Source organism: Cyanistes caeruleus, chromosome 3 (genome assembly GCF_971803275.1).
Source record: "Cyanistes caeruleus chromosome 3, bCyaCae1.hap1.1, whole genome shotgun sequence".
Lineage (NCBI taxonomy): Eukaryota > Metazoa > Chordata > Aves > Passeriformes > Paridae > Cyanistes > Cyanistes caeruleus.
In genome coordinates, this window is record NC_141703.1 from 18157288 (window position 1) to 18174025 (window position 16738).

Here is a 16738-nt window from a genome sequence, read left to right on the forward strand (position 1 = left end):
ATGATACAAGGAACAGATGAAGAAAAGTAGATGCTAAATGAATTTCACTCTGAGTCATGACAAAGTGCAGAAGTGATGCCTTTCAGCTGTTTAAAACAAGTGAATGCCAGGTTTGGAAAGAAACAGTAATGGGGATGTAACTAGAGATCGCTCAGAGGAGGGTCTGGGTGGTTTTCAGGCAGCAGGACTGGAGGCCATTTCAGAGTCTGGGACCCTGCTCCTTCTGGAAAAGCCGCTTCTTCTGCGCTGACTGCAGTGGGGCCCTGGCCATTGTGCAAGCCCTCCTTTGTGCCAAGCCTCAAAACCTGCCGGGCCACAGAATGGCTCTTCTCACCAAACACTGAAAAGGCTCCAAGCTTGAGACACTTGGAAAATTAGGCGAGACAAAGTGTTGGAAATGTATACTCTAGGGAATAATCCTGCCGTGGCAAGGGATTTTACTTGACAGCCTATCTGGGAATCCAGGCTGAAAGCTGCTACTTTGTCCTTAACTCACCCTATAGCACTTTTGTCTCAGAGCTCACTTTGTATGCAGGATCACCCACTGCTAAGGTTCGGCAAAAATTAAGGTGTGACATGATCCAGACGGAGCTCCAACCACACTCGTTGTTAGCAGGTTAAGTCATTCCCTGTTTATAAAGGTAAAGGGGTGGGGTTTTTTTCTTAATTGTGCTGAATCGCTGAGTGCACACTTAGCCTTTTGTGGGCACAAGTGAAAGAGCTGTAGAACACTTGAGCGGCGTTGTTTGTTGTTCACTTCGGCACTCTCAAAGGCTTTGCAAAGCGCAAAAGAACCGCTACTTTAGACATGACTGGGATCCCAATCGCTGCAGCTGGAAAGAGGGGACTGGAAAAGCTAGACCAGAGAAGTTGCTTGGCACATATTTAGTCGATGAGTTAATTGGACACTCTCAACGTGGGACTTGTTAATGTCCTGCTGCTTTCCTAATGAGGATATCTGCTGTTGCAAAGAATACAGTGATTAATTGGGGACCCGTTCATTAGTGTCTTAACTGAGGATTTCATGACTAGTGTCTTATGTGTGAACAGAGACTATATTTGCAATTCAACAGGCAGTCCAGCACTGCATGACAGAACTGGTGCAGGATCTTTCCCAAAGTATAGTTTAATTACACTGGAATAGGAATTTTCTGTCTGTAGCTACAGATGCTTTCAGCTACAGATGCTGGAACTTCAAACAGTGAATTTCAGTGCCTTATACTAATCATTATTTTGATGCTTTCTTTTACATCAACATTTTGACTTTTGAGTTCACTGGGTTATTCAAAAAGTTGACACACAGCTGCCCAACAATCCATGAGTGGGTCTAGAAGCAATGTACGGCAGAGCCTGGTGCTGGTTTTCCAACCCAGGATACTGAGATGAACGGGTAGCAATGCTCCCAAGGTGTGGTTTAGCTGTGCTGCAAACTCCAGTCTGATCTTGAGTGACTTGGTTCCTGTCCCTGGAACCTTGAGCTGGAGGAGTCTGTAGCAGTCTGTGCAGTGGGATGGCTGTGCATTCACTATCAAACTGAATACCTATTGCATGACTCTGTAAATTAATATGCATTCCTCATAGAGGTTCCAATGATGCTCATATGGTTTACTGTTCAATAAAAATACATATATAATTGTATGCATTTTCTTCATATACATAAGACTATGCACACATGTTTTCTGCATGTGTACATGCAAACACATATCTACATCAGTGGTTTATGCATAGAATCCTTTGTGACATTCTAGGAGGATTCTTCATCCTTGTCCCTCCCCATGAACCCCTAGTACGCAGTGTGAGGTACCCTTCTACAACAAGTGCCCCTGCTTTCTTTTTGGGGAGCTGGAGGGTTTTGCACTTCTTTTTATTTCCCTACTTTATTCCATACTTTGTGAAAAGACTGGACTGAAGCCAAGACTGAAGAACAAAACGAGCACTGAATAGATGAGAGATTGTAGGTGGGATGCTGAAGTCTATGTGAAGAGTGGGAGGGCAATTTTGAAAATCAGAACTGGATGTAAAGTTAACAGGATTGTATGATTAAATCCAACTTTGTGTAGCAAAAGGGTATGTTTGTGTCAACTCAGTATGTTTATTTATAAGTAGAGGAAAAAAAATAATCAACAGGTAGCCTCCAGTCCTGTCTCAGGCTCTTGTGTTTTAGATGGAGCAGCTGTATTAACAGGAGTATATTATAATAATACCTTTGCTGCCTTCTAAATTGCTGGCAGAAATAGCTCTTCTACAAGTACAAGAGGCACTTCTACTTGAGTGCTGGCAAGTGTGACATAAATATCTAGGATGCTATTTCAGTATGTCCAAGTATTCAGAAGCTCCGGTTAGTTTTCTGAGATGGCAGTAAGCTTTGACAACAGCGTTGGAGAAGAGGGTTCACAGCAAAAGCTAAGTATGTTGGATTGTCTTCAAAGTGCAGAATTAAGGCAACAAAGAAAAAACTTGAGCATATTACTTTCCTGCTGCACTATACAAGGCAGAGGCATGATAGCTGAGAATCTCCTCTCAGTTGTGACGGACAGAGGGAACAAGAAAAGGTGGTTATGTGTGCCAAAGTCAAAAACATAGCCCTTAAAATTATGGAGAAGCATTTGAAGTACCGTTGAAGGCTTCATGTTTTATTCATGTACGTGAGGATCTTGCTACTGATGAAGAGAAAAATTTATGGAGATTGGGTAACTCAGAGCCTTGTTTTGCTGCTTCATTGTAAAGTTCAAGCATTTGAAACCTGCCATGCAGTACATTTTGTAGAAGACTATGCCATAAAATTGTGGAGCTGGAGTAGAAGCTGAGGATAGCCGCTGGAGCTCTGAACACTTGCCTAATGAAAGCTGCTTCTGGGGGAGATGCTAGGAAGTCTTTGCTTTCATTATCTGTATTTCTGTGCTCTTTATGCTGTAGTCTAAATGGGGTCTAGTTTGTCACCATATTTCCTTCTGGCTTGCCAAAAGCACGGTGCTACTTCAGGCAGCCTACAGAAGAGTGATGCAAGAGGTGATGTTGCTTCCAGCTTAGTTTCAAATGTATGCTGCTTTGTTTTCATTTTTATTGTCTTTCCTCAGAAGTCTTTGGCAGGGTTGAGATTCCTGTATTTTGTCTGTCAAGAGTTTTGAATTATTCTCCCCAGATTTTTTCTTTTTTAAATACAAGTTTCTAAAACCCAGGAAAATGTTACTGAGGCCCTTAGATTCCATAATATCCAAGAATCCATAGCTTTTTTAAATTATTTATTTCCTTCTGTGCTGTTGTGCCTTTCATAAGCAGAAATGGAGCTCCCACCTGCTTAAGAACACATCAACTTTTTATTTTTCTTTCATTTTGACTTTTTTTTTTTTGTAGACTTCACATCTCTGCAATCTGAGCCATCTTTGAGACTAGAACTTGCTGAGACCTAGCTACTGGAAAAGCCATACAGAACCATCTGTTCACTTACTAAGGGATTTTTTTTTTCCTTTGTGTTCCAACTAGATGTTAGCCATTGGTGTATGTTGTGGATCTGGGCTGTTTATTACCTTCGATTCTCAGCTGTGGCTGAGAGCAGAGGAGCTGCAGTGGTCCAGCTGGAAACAGGCAGGCTGGACAGGGAACTGTATGAAACTCAACAAGTGAGTGACATCTCCTTTGCCTGCTGCTTGCCACCAGGCATTTAGCTTGGCAGCATTCATTGACATCTTCACCAGGCTTTGTTAAGGGAGTCACAGCACTGGCATCTGCACACTGTTAAGGTTTGCTTACCCTCCTGGACTTAGCTCCATTGGTTAACTCAGTGATTTTCTTTGGCTGCAGAGATAACCACTATCCTTGCTTAAGCCTTTATTTTTGCTTTTTCTTACAGAAATTTGAGACTGAGACCCCTAAGTGCAGTGAAGACTCATGTCTGTGTTTTATACTGTGGTATAAGTGCAGTTATTTTCCACTGTTACTTGTTAATTTGGATTCCATTTTCCTAGTAACTTAGTATATCAGAAAGAATGAACCCAAATTTTAAATTTTTTTGTAAAGTACTTGCAAGATGTATGACTGCTGAACAACTGAAAACTTGTCATGCTTTGATTTTATCTACATGGAAAGTTTGCCTGCTTTTTGCATAAGTATTTGAATCAGGTTTTATAAGCAAGTCTTCAGTAACTGGTTTAAAGCTGAATACGAGCAATTACATTGCACCAAGTGGCTTCACATGTATTTGTTCTTTCTCTTAAATATTTTTTAAAAAAAGTATTCTACAAGTTGTCTTTAAAATTAGTTGTTTGGACTATGTGTCAGTCTTGTTTGAGGGACAGTCTCTGTATTTTAACTTCTGAGTCTTGGATCTCATAGATAATCTGAAATTGCTCTTCAGCTATGTGAGAACACTCTTATTACAGTTCTATGAAGCCTTTGTAGAAATGGCAAGTGTGTATTCATCTCCTGAAAGCTTGTGAAGAATTTGCTGTAGCTTCTGGTAGAGCTTCTCAGCCTGCAGGAATGTAAACTAGATTCAGTGACATTAAAGAGAGATGTTCAAAAGGAACTGGCACATGAACAGAATAGGGATTCTAATATATTTTTTAACTTCTGCAATTGTGCTATTTTAATTGACTGAGCAATATGATTAAATGTGTGGTTTGGGGTTTTTTTTGGTTTATTTTTTAATATCTAGATAAAGTAGATTTAAGATTTTTTTTTTTAAACTCCTTTGCAGTAAATATGACTTGGTCCACGGTGCCTTCACATACTTTCCTCCACTGCTGTTCATCCTGAGGTTTGGCAGTAGGCTCAGAGCTGTGCTTTAGCAGCAGAAACCTTTGCTGCTCAGCCCCTCTCCTCATTTTCACTTTTATCTTGTTCTGCAATAAAATGCTGGGTTGAACTTCTCAAATGTAACTAACTACCTGCCCTAGTTGCTGGTTATCTAAATCAGCTTGGTCTGTACAAGCAGGTTTTTGTTGATTATCAGTCTTAATTTTTATTTTTTTTTTCTCTTTGTGGCTAAATCTTTTGCTGTGTTGTCGCAGGCATAAACTTGATGTCTCCCAGTCTCATCACATATTATGACAAGGATGTATCTGTTTAAGGGAGGGAACATTGAATGAGACAACTTGCTGTCTGAGATTAATGCTTAAAGCACAAGATCAGCACCCATGTTAGCACTGGAGGAAATCATATTTTTGTTTTATTTGCTGTATTTACCAATGATGGTGTAGAATTTTGAAAATCTAGAAATTAGTTAGGATGATAAGTGCTTAAAGCCTATCATACATTGCAGCAATCCAGAAAATAGTAAGAGGGGAGGGGAGAGAATTTTACACTCATGTATCACTTGAAGCTTTTAGAGCATGATTTAGTAGGTAGGATTAATGATTTTGAATAGTTGGGCTTGATGATTTTTGAGGTGTTCAGTTCAAGTTTTTGTGAAGGTGATTCTGGTATTGTGCACTGATTTTTCATTGCCTGTTTGGAGAAGGGGTTATTCTGGGGAAACAGTCGAGGAAATAGTCTCTCAGCCTGTTAGTTTGGGGTTTCTGAAATATCAGGAACTCTGAGGTCTTGAGTCTGCCTAATAAATTTTGCTCACCATTAGGAAAGTGTGCAGCTCTTTGAAGGAGGAAGTCTCACCGGTAAAGAGGGGAGGGCTGAAGTCACAGGTTTCCTCTAGAGACAGTCTGTAACCAGAGGTTATTTCTTCAGAAGTATTTCAGAATATTTCAGAATGTATTTTCTGTTTAAATAAAGGAAATTCCATATTATGTTTGTATTTTCCGTGTATTTATACTGATAAGTGCATTGATACTGCACAAATTGAATCAGGTTATGAACAGGTCTTTTGTAGCTTAGGACAGTCTGAAGGGAGGTTTCAGACTTTTAAAGTTTTAGACCTTCCAGTCTAAAAGCAAAGATCATTAAGAAAGAGAGATCTAGACTGTGACAGAAGTACCTACTGCACAATGAGGCATTCCAAGAAGAGAATTTTATGTCAGAAGCAATCAACTGCTTTGACCAATGACTAAAATTTGTGTGACTTTCAGCAAGCAGGGTGTATTTGGATGTTCAGTCTTACTGATGTTAAATGGGGAAAAAACCCCCACTCTTTGTAGAAAACTTTTCTTTGTATAATTATTATACCAACAACTTTTACTAATGGTTAAAAGAATATGGCAAACACATCACCCATGCTTTCACCTTTCAGCTGGTTGTTTCAGGGAGTGTGTTTGCAGTGCATGGTCTTGCTGGGACGGGATTTCAGTCTGTGTGTGGATCGCTGTCTGAGCACTGGAGAGGAAGATTGGGGAAATATGCCTTGGCACCTGGGTTGAGGTGTCTGCTCTGGCTACTCATTTGATTACCTTCATGAGCCCAACCCCTTGCCCCACATTGGCTCCTGAGGATACTTCATGCCATCTACAAATCCTGCTTACACAGAGGTCTGCTGAAGTGGGAGCTTCAACTGCAGACTTTTCCTGGACTCCAAGGAAGCATTTTAGGCAAGTGCTTGACATCAAATTTTGATGCTGTGATATGAAACCTTAGGATATGACCAAGATCTCCTGGCAGCTGTGCTGAAGCCTGAAGTCTGAGCAGTAATGCCCAAAGCAAAGTAACAGCTGTGTTGGCTGTGGTGAGAGAAGAGGGTTTGTGCACTAATTTCTTGGAAGAGACAGGAACTTTCTGTAATGGTTGGGTCTGAGGGCTTTTGTGTTTTTCACTAGGCATCTAGAAATAAAAATGCACAGCAAAGTTGTGGGTGTAGTTACTTCAACCAGAAGAGACTACATTGCAGCTACAAATCTTTGGACTGCTTCCCTCTTCCCACTCTCCTGTTTGAATCTGTTATAGGGAGCATGCAGGGTGTAGGTTTTAACATCCCCTGCATTTGCTGAATCTGCTGGGCGTCTTTGCAGGCTGCAGAACTGCACTGTGCTGGACCACAAAGGCCATTACTCCATGCTTGCTCCACCATCCTACACACACAAAGGGGTGCCTTTGGGCACTTGTGCCCTGTGCAGTGTGCTGCACTGTAAGGCACTGAGACAAGCAAAGTGACAGGCAAGGTTAATTAGCCTCAGTACAGCCTTAAATGTGTCAGTTGTCCTGGGTTTTGGGAGGGGAACAATACCTCTACTTGGTGTTGCCCTGCTCTGTGGCTCCCCAGCACAAGAGTGGCTGGGGACACCTAAAGTCACCTCATGCAATGCAACGCTGGCATGTCCTGAGTTTGTTGCTCTCAAGTGCAGCTTATTTGATCTCGCTGCAGTCTGTCTGCAGGACTTAGGGGAATGATCAAGCGTGCTGAACAGCAACTCTGTGCTCACTCCCAAGCACGGCTTTAGGTCTCTAGTGGCAGACCTCCGTTTAAAGCCCAAGTTGTGTTTTCTTAAACATTTTATCCTTCAGAGTGTTGCACATGCATTTTAGGTCACTTGAACTTGCTTCCTGTCTCCTTGCTTGGATATTTTTTTTTTCCATTGTGCTTGCAGTCAAAGAAAGAATTTAATGTTTCCACGTACATACATATATGCCCACTTTTGCTTTTATGCTTCTCTCACAGCCTTTTACCGTGGGTGAACGGAACTCTCAGCGAAGAAAGCAAACAGAGAGAACAGACCCATCACCCCCCACCCCTTGAAAGAGCAGAGGGCATGTGGAATAAATCAAAATGCAAAGCATAATAACAAGGTCCCATGGGAAAGGGAGCCCTGTGATTGTATGCCGGCGTGCACTCCCCTTAGAGACGGCGGCCGGGGGGGCTCACCTCACAGCGGCCGGGGGCTCCTTTCTTTCTCACTTGCATCTCCCCTCCCGATGTCACCAATCCTTTCACTACCCGCAGAATTGATTAACATTTGTTGGGAGACGGGGAAAGAGGGGAAGAGCGGAGGGCAGGAGGAAGGGGGCGCGGGCGGGTGATGCCCACGGTGTGGCAAGCGGCGGCAGGATGGCTATTTTATAGCTGGGGACCGTGGTGACGTACGGCTGTGCGAGCTGGCACGGCTCCTCGTGGACCAGTCAGCGGAGCGAAATTGAAGCTGACAAGACTTTTCTGGCATTTTGGAAAGGACTGTAATCTACTGTAGGGGAGAACAGAGCCGCTTAATCACCGCCGCTGTAAATAGGAGACGGAAGGGAGTGAGAAAGGAGGCGAAGAGAAAAAGTGCTTGCTGGGGGGGGAGGGGGGGCGGCATTTTTGGTGGATGGTATGAAGCCAGCCATGGAAACTGCAGCGGAGGAAAATGCAGAACAAAGCCAAGAGAAAAAAGGTACCCAGGGGTCTTAACAATAGCCTGTTTAAATCTTTTCATTCAGGGGGCTTAAAGAGGTTTAGGCCAGTTTTGTCACTTTTTCAGATAGCTCTTAAACAATCATTACTGCATCTTCGGGCTTTCAGCCGTCCTTTCCTGCATGGCTTGACAATTAATAGAGCATCAGCCTTTCTGTCTGCGTCTGTATTTGCTTTGAATCTGTCCTAACCCTACCCAAAATGATGCTTGCAAAAGAAGTCTTCTTATTGCTGCGTCTTTGACATATTTTGGTTAATTTGGTTTATAGAGGTAGCGTGTGCCTGTGTGTTTGCATGTTGTTTTCGGAACTGTAATCTAGTGTTTTCATCGAGACTAGCCATGTAGCAAGGCTTTGCAATGCAGTGTGGGAGACCTAGGTTATAACAACATATAATAGATTATAATGTCACACAGCCTTCGTGTAGTGAGCTCGATGCCAAATGCTACTCTTTTTTTTTTTTAAATTCCTTTTCCGTGGTGTCATCTGGCAAATTGTACTTTTGTAGCTATCTGCCTGCACTATGATAAGGGGCAACAATGGAGCGAGTTTTGCAACATTAGATTTCAGAAATCTCTGAGAATTTTTGCTTAATGGAGAGAACAATTCCATGGTGATGGTTCTGTGATAGGGAGATGGCAGCACTGAAAGAGAGGTGCTTCATCCATCCCAGCTGTACAGGTTGATTGTTTGGTCTGGAGTGCTGAACTTCAGAGCGTAAATTCAACTCACAAGGGATATTTTCTTTCTGTGTTGTATAATTTGTGTCAAACAGCCAGTCCTCTTCACTGTAGCAGGCTACTCTACGGATCATAGCAGTTTGTTGGGTTTTTATTCGTTGCTGAATGATACAGCAGCAACAAAATTATTTAAATTTCCACTGGCTTTTTACTTGAGTCATGGTACATTTTTTTAACCTGTTGTGTATCGTTTATAAGCAACCTGAGTATCCCATCTGAGTATTTCATAGGCTTAAGCAGCTGATAAACAACTAATGCATTTCCCCAAGCAGAATTCTTTCATCGATTGTTAAGCAGTTCAGATGTAAACATGATAAATCCCGATAGTGTCCAGTAACTGATTTTGTTTTCCTACTTTGAATCTGACTCCTGCTACACACTTCATATAAAACAAGCTTCAATTTCAAGTAAATGAAATTTGTCAAGTGATTAGACATAGTACTACATAATCCCTTAGGGATTTCACAAAAGGAGGTCCACTGATGAGAGATTAAACTCTGAAAGCCATTAGTGTATGTGGATAATAACCCACCTCACTGCAGATTTTTGAGTAATTAATGTACAAAATGTCCTGAACAGACTGACTATGAAACGGCCTTGAATTGATAGATCATTCTTCAAAAATTCCAGAAATTCTTTCTTCTGATTGACAAGCGTCTTTTAAAGCAGTGGAATTCATGTTACAATGAACACTAAAGAAAGTTATCCGTATGCATTAGCAGCTGCGCAAAACAAAATGTGTTGCTGAGTGTGTTTATGATGAGTTTATGGCTTCCCTTTTGTTTTGGCAAGGATGAAAGCACAACATGTAGAACAGTAAATCTGCTTCCAAGTCAAGGTGGTTGATCTGTTGCTTTCATCAGATGCAAGCAGGGAGCCTCCTATCCCAATGTTACCACAATTTCTTAATTTTTTCTATGATAATTTTGTACTTTGGATCTGTTACATAAGTATATGTGTGTAACACTTGTAGGCTTTGTTCTTGCCAGTTCTAGGATTCCTGAAAATAACACATGGTCTCTCACATTATGCTCTGTATTTCTCTTCACTTAAATTCTCAATATGCTTCACAGTAAATTAAAATGCAGAAAGCTGAAACAGTCCTGCTCCTAATTTCTATAGCAAAACAAATAGACCAGATCCCCCTGCAAAGTTACTGCTGTGAAGTGATCATGGAAGAGACATATTTGGTTTTGAGGAGCAGATTTTCCAAAGTCCTAAATCTGTCGAGTCCAGTTGGGTTTTCAGATGGGCTCAGCAGGCATCAGGTACCTCTCAAATGTCAGAATTTTTCAGTCTTTCCCCGGCAGCTCCTGTGGAGGGAAATGGGATTTTTCTCTGTGTAATGAAACTTGCAGGAAAATGCTGCTGCTTTATTTTGGGGTATAGAACAGAAGAAGACCCCTTAATTTACTCTATGGACCACATCTGTTACTTGTTATGCCTCACATGCTTGCCAGCCTTGCAACATTTTCTTCTTCCTCTAGGATCCCACCTGGACTTGGTAATGGCCATCCTTTATGAGATGCCCTAGATCCAGCGATTTCAAGGCAATTGCCACAGATTGAAGCAGTTGAAGTCCTATGACAGGGTCTCTTAACTCTTACTTCTAGAAATTTATTGCAAAGCCTAAGGAGATAAACCATCATCTGAAGGGGTTTGGTAGATGCTGCTACTGCTAAGACTGAGCAAGGGAAGATCATGAGCATTCTGCTTTGGGTATTCAAGTTCACACTCAGCATGCTTTTCACTGCCAAGTTCTGGGGAAACTATCTGCATTTGACTAATAGCAAATCATTCTTTTAAGCTAAAGGATATTTTCCCTTTACCAGAATTTTAAACTGCATGTTTCTGGGGTGTGTTTTCAATGCAACGACCTTCTTGATGATGTGCTGCAGTTTTGTGGAATAAATACTTGGAGGAAGTTGGGCTAGGACTACATACTGTCTCTGTACAGGGCTCCCAATACTTGTGAGGACCCTGGTGAGCAATACTGCTGGAGCACTTGGCATGAACAGAGAGGTGTGTTTTCAGTTTGAGCACCTAAAGCAGTCGTATGTGAGCAGTGGTGCCACAAAGGTATTGGTTTGTGTTTCCCATCTCTGTGGCAAATGTGGACAGCCAGCTATTTTGGACTGCAGTATAGCTGAGACAATTTGCACAAGCTAATGTGCTTTATGAATATTCACAGATGAATAAATGAAAATGGTTGAAAATGATTTAGATTTTTTAAAGTTTGCTAAACTGTATAGAATTTCCATTCTATCTTTTAATAATTTTCATTAATCCCCTGCCTGATTCAGGCAGCGATACTACCCAGCTGATGGATTCAGTGTTTATCTGACATTTGTTTCTCTGCACCCAGATGAGTGGCTGCTGCCCCAGTTTTTTTAATTGGAATTGGAACAACCCTCATGTTGATGGAGATAAGAAATAAGTAAGCTTTATGCTGTGTATCAGCAGCCTTTATCAGAGGAGAACACCATGAAAGCTGAAGCAAAATGTTTAACAGATACTTTGCAGGGCTGCAGGACAGATTGGATGCATTTTAAAGATGAAGGTTTACAAATTATTATAAATGACAGGGTTTATCTTGCAGGCATTAAATTAAATCAAAATGTGAGGACTGGGCAGGCAGATTTACTGAGGTGGAATAAATAAGAAAAACGAAATGCCGTTTTGCATCAGCAGTGAAGGATATAGATCCTGATACACATTAACAGAGACAAGAAGTTTCCCTTTTCATTTAACTGTAAGAAACGCTACCAAGCTGCAAAATGAAAAAAAAGAAAATAAACCCCAACTGTGGGTGACCATGGTGAATTCACCAATTACAAGATGGAAGAAAGCCACAATACCAGGGTTTAGGTTCCTTATATAAATACATATGATGTTCAAACTGCTTATGCTGTGCTGAGGAATAATGAAGACCAGTTTGAGCAGCTGTACCAAAGGTCCCTTTTAATTGGCTCTTCCCTGCTTATGTTCTCTTGATAAAAGAAGATCTTGTGCTCAGTAATTGTTGTGAGCTTTATTATTCTTATGGTATATGAAGCCATGTTTCAGCTTTTAAGCTCTAAGTAGTCAAGTATATGCTAGTAAAAAATAGAAAGAAAATACTTTGCTTCTCTTACACTATTGCACACAGTTGTACAGTTGTGTTTAAATGAAGCTGTAAAGCGTGGTGTGAGAAAGGAATGGATTGTCATGCAGTTTATTTCACTTCTAGTAAGGTTATTTTTACACAGTGAGTTTATGACATTTTGATGCATCACAGATGTATTTTTCATTACAACAAATTGGAAAAAAAAAAGTATTTTTTAAAATATGTGTTATGATCATCAACCAAAATTTCAAAGGTACCCACCTAATGTTAGGCTCACACAGTGGTATCAGAGCTGTCAAGCCATTCAAAGATTTTTAGTATGCTGCATATTTTTTCCAGTTTAAAGCAGTTGATTGATGTTTCAGATCCACTGACAACAATAACTGCTGTAAGTCTAAGTCCCTGAAGAATACGACTGTAGGAAGAGAGGTCCAGCCCTGGGAGAATCTGGGACACGCGATATTCTAGGGATAATAATTTGGCAGGCTTAGTGATTTAGGTTTTAATGAATAGGATTTGGTTTCTAAGTAGGAGGGGGTTGAAAAATACTCAGAGAATGTACTCATACTGGTCTGAACAACCTCGTGAAAGCAGAAAACCTAGACATATGTGCCATGGGATATGGTAACGGGGGGTGGGGGAAACCCAGATGGCACTGTACGCGCACAATGGATTTTGCAGCAGAAGCAAAGGGGGCAAAGATGGGGGGAGGGTCTCCTTTAGTTACTCTGACCCTTCCCCGTTTTCTGCCCAGCCTTGCTCCTTGTCCAGTATTCATCACCAAACCATCAGTGACCAAACACCCTCTCTTTGCTGCTGTGGACTGCTTCATCAGTTGAGACAGATGAATATCAACACCATGTTTCCTCCAAAACCATATGATAAAGGCAGCAAGCATGAGGATGTTGAGCACTGTGAATTTGATTACAGGCATGCAAGATGATTCATCCCAGTGAATATTGAACACCACAGTCGCCATCCGTGTGCCTGTGTGGCGTGACATGAAAACACTGACAGTTCTGTAGCTGCTGTGTCTTTGCAGGATTGAGGACAGCCTGGTTCTGACAGGAGGCCTCAAGCTGTGGAGCTTGGCTGTGGGTGGGAGGGTATTGTAACCTAGACCAGGGAATGCAGTTGCTGCAGGTAGTTACTCAAAAAGCAAAAGGTAAAGAAGCCCTGAAGCCTGTTTCCTTTCCCAGCTATTCAGGGTACAGTTAAATTCCAATGCATATGGACTGTGTGCAGTAGTTGTTATGCCACTGGAGCCTGGAGAGTTTTTGACCTGGTGTTGATTTTACATGAGTGGGTCCCAGCAAAGTCACCCAGAGATACTCTTCAGCTTCAGAAGTCGTGCCGGGCATGCACTAAGGGCTACCAAGGAGCCATTGCTAAGTGGCTCTTTGCAGAGCAGTGGAAAAACTGAAATTCCTTATGGAGTTTGAACTGCCTCCTAATGAAAGGAGCCCTGTTACTGCAAAACCAGAAATTGCTAATTAAAGAAACCAACTCCATAGAATCTTTTTACTTATGATGCTACAAAGTTTACATGTCTCCGTGTTTCAGGGTTTGATGTTTCTACTGCAGCAGACAGGTGATTTCACCAGCATTCCTCTAGGCTAAGAGAGAGAAGGAGCTGCCTGCTCTGCTGCTCTGAACAAGTGATTTTTGTTGCCATTGCAGGAGAAATCTCAAACTCTGGGTTCAAGCTAGTAGGATAAAATCTTCTTGATGTCGAAGGTTTGGTTTAGATGCTGCTGCAGTGCAAAGGAATAATTCTCTTCTTTCTGGAAGTCTTTGCAGCTGGCTATTTTTAATTTTCATTAATAAAAGTAAAAATCTGAATCTGTTACAAGTGTCCAGTAAGTATCCTCAAAAAGGCAGGGAGCAGACTTTGGGGAGGCAAGGAAGAGGAGGTATGCAGTACTAGTGAAGAATATTGTTTTCCATTTTGTATCCGATTCATTTATTATGGCATTCCTTGTGATCTTCCAAGCAGGATTGTTCCTCTCTGAGAAGAAGGAGATGATATCATCCTGAGAGTGTGCAGTCATTTTAGAACAGTACTTTCAACACATTTTGTATTTTGTTATGCTCATAAGATGTGTAACTTGTCTTTCCTAAGAGGAAGACTGAGCCATACAATACAGAATAATGTATTCTGTGGAAGATTTACTGATACCTGCTTGCTGGTTTGTGTGTGAGATGCAGAGGGGAAAATTACCAAGTCACAAAGTATGCTTTAGAGAGCCATTGATGCTAAATTTATGTACAAAACCCAAAAGACTCTTAGTATTGGAGTTCGTTTGCTGATAAAGAAGACAAACAAATTCTTGGTTTAAATCTCTAGATCCAGCATTTGGATTCAAGGCCAAGAGTTTTTTCTCTTCTTGACGTATGCTAATGTGGCTGTGCCAAACTCCTCATTGCACAAGCTGCAAAACCACATGAAAGGTACTAGGTGCAGGCCCTTCTGAGCCCCTCATAGACTATAAATTTATGGCATTTCTACTTCTCCAGCCCCCTGAAATTTGTCTCTAATCTAGTCTACAGTAGATGAGGTTTTCATTCTCACAACCTTCACTTTCTCCACGTGCCCAAATGCTGCTGAATTGGATTTGTTTCAGCCAGAAATGATGGTTTCTCATTTAGAAATTCCCCACTGCAGAGGGGGACTCTGGTGCATTTTGAATAAAGGTCTGTCAGTCTCACCCTGACAGCTTTGACAAGGCCATAGTGGTACCAATGGGGGGACATGTAGGCTCAAAAGCAGTTTGCTGTTTCCTGCCTCTTTCAGAGACACAGAAACCCTATGGCAATGAGTGTGCAATGAGTGTGTGAGCGGGTGAGGTGAGTTACTGCATGTGAGGTCTTGTTGCTGGGCTTCCTCTGAAAAGACAAGGAGAAGCAGAACTGCTCTTCTTGGCCATGAACCTGGAACAAATTGTTTTTAACACACTTGGTCCAGATTTTTGGATGCGAGCAGAGCTTAGGTGAAATAAAGCCCACAAACTTATTTTTTAATGTAAGAAAATATCAGAGCAAACCTTTGTGTTTGCCCTACCTTGACATAAAGCAATAACTTTTTTCTTTGACAGCATTAGAGACTTTTTAAAAAACAGGTAACATGATTTTCCATGACTTTACCTTCCTTTACTTCTGGAGCAGAGCTTTTTGTCATGGACAAAGAGAGTGACACATGAGAGTGGGTGGGGGTAAGAATAGAGAGCCCTTCTTTATGTGTTTTAACTCAAATCCTAGATGGAGTTTCAGCTATTCAACCTTTCTTAACACCTGTGTGAGCATTTCCCTGTTGATCATCCCTCCTAATCTCTTCCTTTAGTCTGTAAGGTTATGTTATTTCACTTCTGAAACTACAGTGTGTTTTTTGGGCTCTTGTTTTTAAAATAAAATGACTGAAAGTACTGAACTAAAACTTACTGGTGACACTGACTTTTTACCACCTAAAATTGGCAGTGATCACCAGACCAGAAATGGAAATTGGCAGGTACCACTGGATGTACAGGAGTTCAAGGCCACACCGGTACCATCATGTGCCAGCATTGAGAGGCAATATTAGTCCTTTGGGGATTCAAGGTAAATAAAGGGCTGGGTGAAAGGGAAATTAAGAGTTCAGAAATGGTAGTAGCATAAACTTAATGCTTTGCAGTAGTCCTAACAATTTAAGATAAACGTTCCTCTGTTTTTCTTGTTTTGTTTGTTAAGGCTGTAAGGAGTCTACTTCTTTTATATGAATACTTGACATAAATTTCAATTTTCTTGTTAATGCTTGAAAGACAATAATGGGTGTTGTGAGGGACAGCTTCCTTTTAACTGTGCTCCCAATTGCTTCTAAACTGTTTACGGATGAGATGAAATAGTATGGGGATTTATGCAGATGAATCTACCAGACTCATCAGCCACAAATGCAGAAATGACACTAAAGCAGTGACAGCACATCTGACTCACTGGTATCCTACAATATGCTTCCTAGACAATATTCTGTGGTTTGGTTTGCATTTTTCACTTGCTTGAAGCACTAAGTGTATATGTCAGAGTTTAGAGGAAGATACCAGGTGATGCTGTAAAAATGGTTTGGTGATTCCACATGCCTGTCCTTTTGATATCTGGCTTGAGACCTCAAGATCCGATTTAGTTTTTGTGAAGCTTTATTTTAAGGGTCTGTGGTGGAATTGAGTTTTGAAGCATCTCAGAAAGGTACCTGAAATCAAGCCTATGATTGATCACATCAGAAAATTCCAGTCTGATTGATGGATAGCACAGAAAGGGATGTATATGCTCAGAGACAGCTTTTGCAGCTAGCTCTATCTAGAATCCTCTTCTCTTTTCTCAGAGCTGAGTGACTGAAGCCTGCTTGACAGCTTGTTTGCTGGAGACGCCTGCCTCCGCATCAGAGACTTTAATAGCAATGCAGGGAAATATGCACCAAAGCTTGCTGCCTCATCCTTCCCCTTTCCATTGTATTTTCCTTCTCTTGTACTTTAGGATTCAAATGTTTATGTATTTCAAATATCTTTTCCCCCCAAATACTTAGGTCACAAATTATGATCTCTCTCTCTTCCATATCAATATTCATTTTGACCATATTTTATGCCAGGTTACTTGG

General features: G+C 41.2%; 1 protein-coding gene across 13 annotated transcripts in view; it reads left to right on the forward strand.

Annotated features, from left to right (window-relative positions):
- GPM6B (glycoprotein M6B) overlaps nt 1-16738 on the forward strand; it is a 106479-nt gene that overhangs the window by 65967 nt on the left and 23774 nt on the right. For 3 of the 13 annotated variants that reach the window (XM_023918378.2, XM_023918382.2, XM_023918380.2), the window contains exons 1-2: nt 8038-8249; nt 15589-15708. The exons of 5 other annotated variants lie outside the window; for them this stretch is intronic. In XM_023918378.2, the coding sequence (XP_023774146.1) occupies nt 8189-8249; nt 15589-15708 (181 nt within the window). In that variant the 5' untranslated portion in view covers nt 8038-8188. Of the gene's footprint in view, nt 1-7969; nt 8250-15588; nt 15709-16738 lie in introns of those variants that run through there. 5 more of the 13 variants (XM_023918383.2, XM_023918386.2, XM_023918385.2 and 2 more) reach the window with 2 other exon arrangements.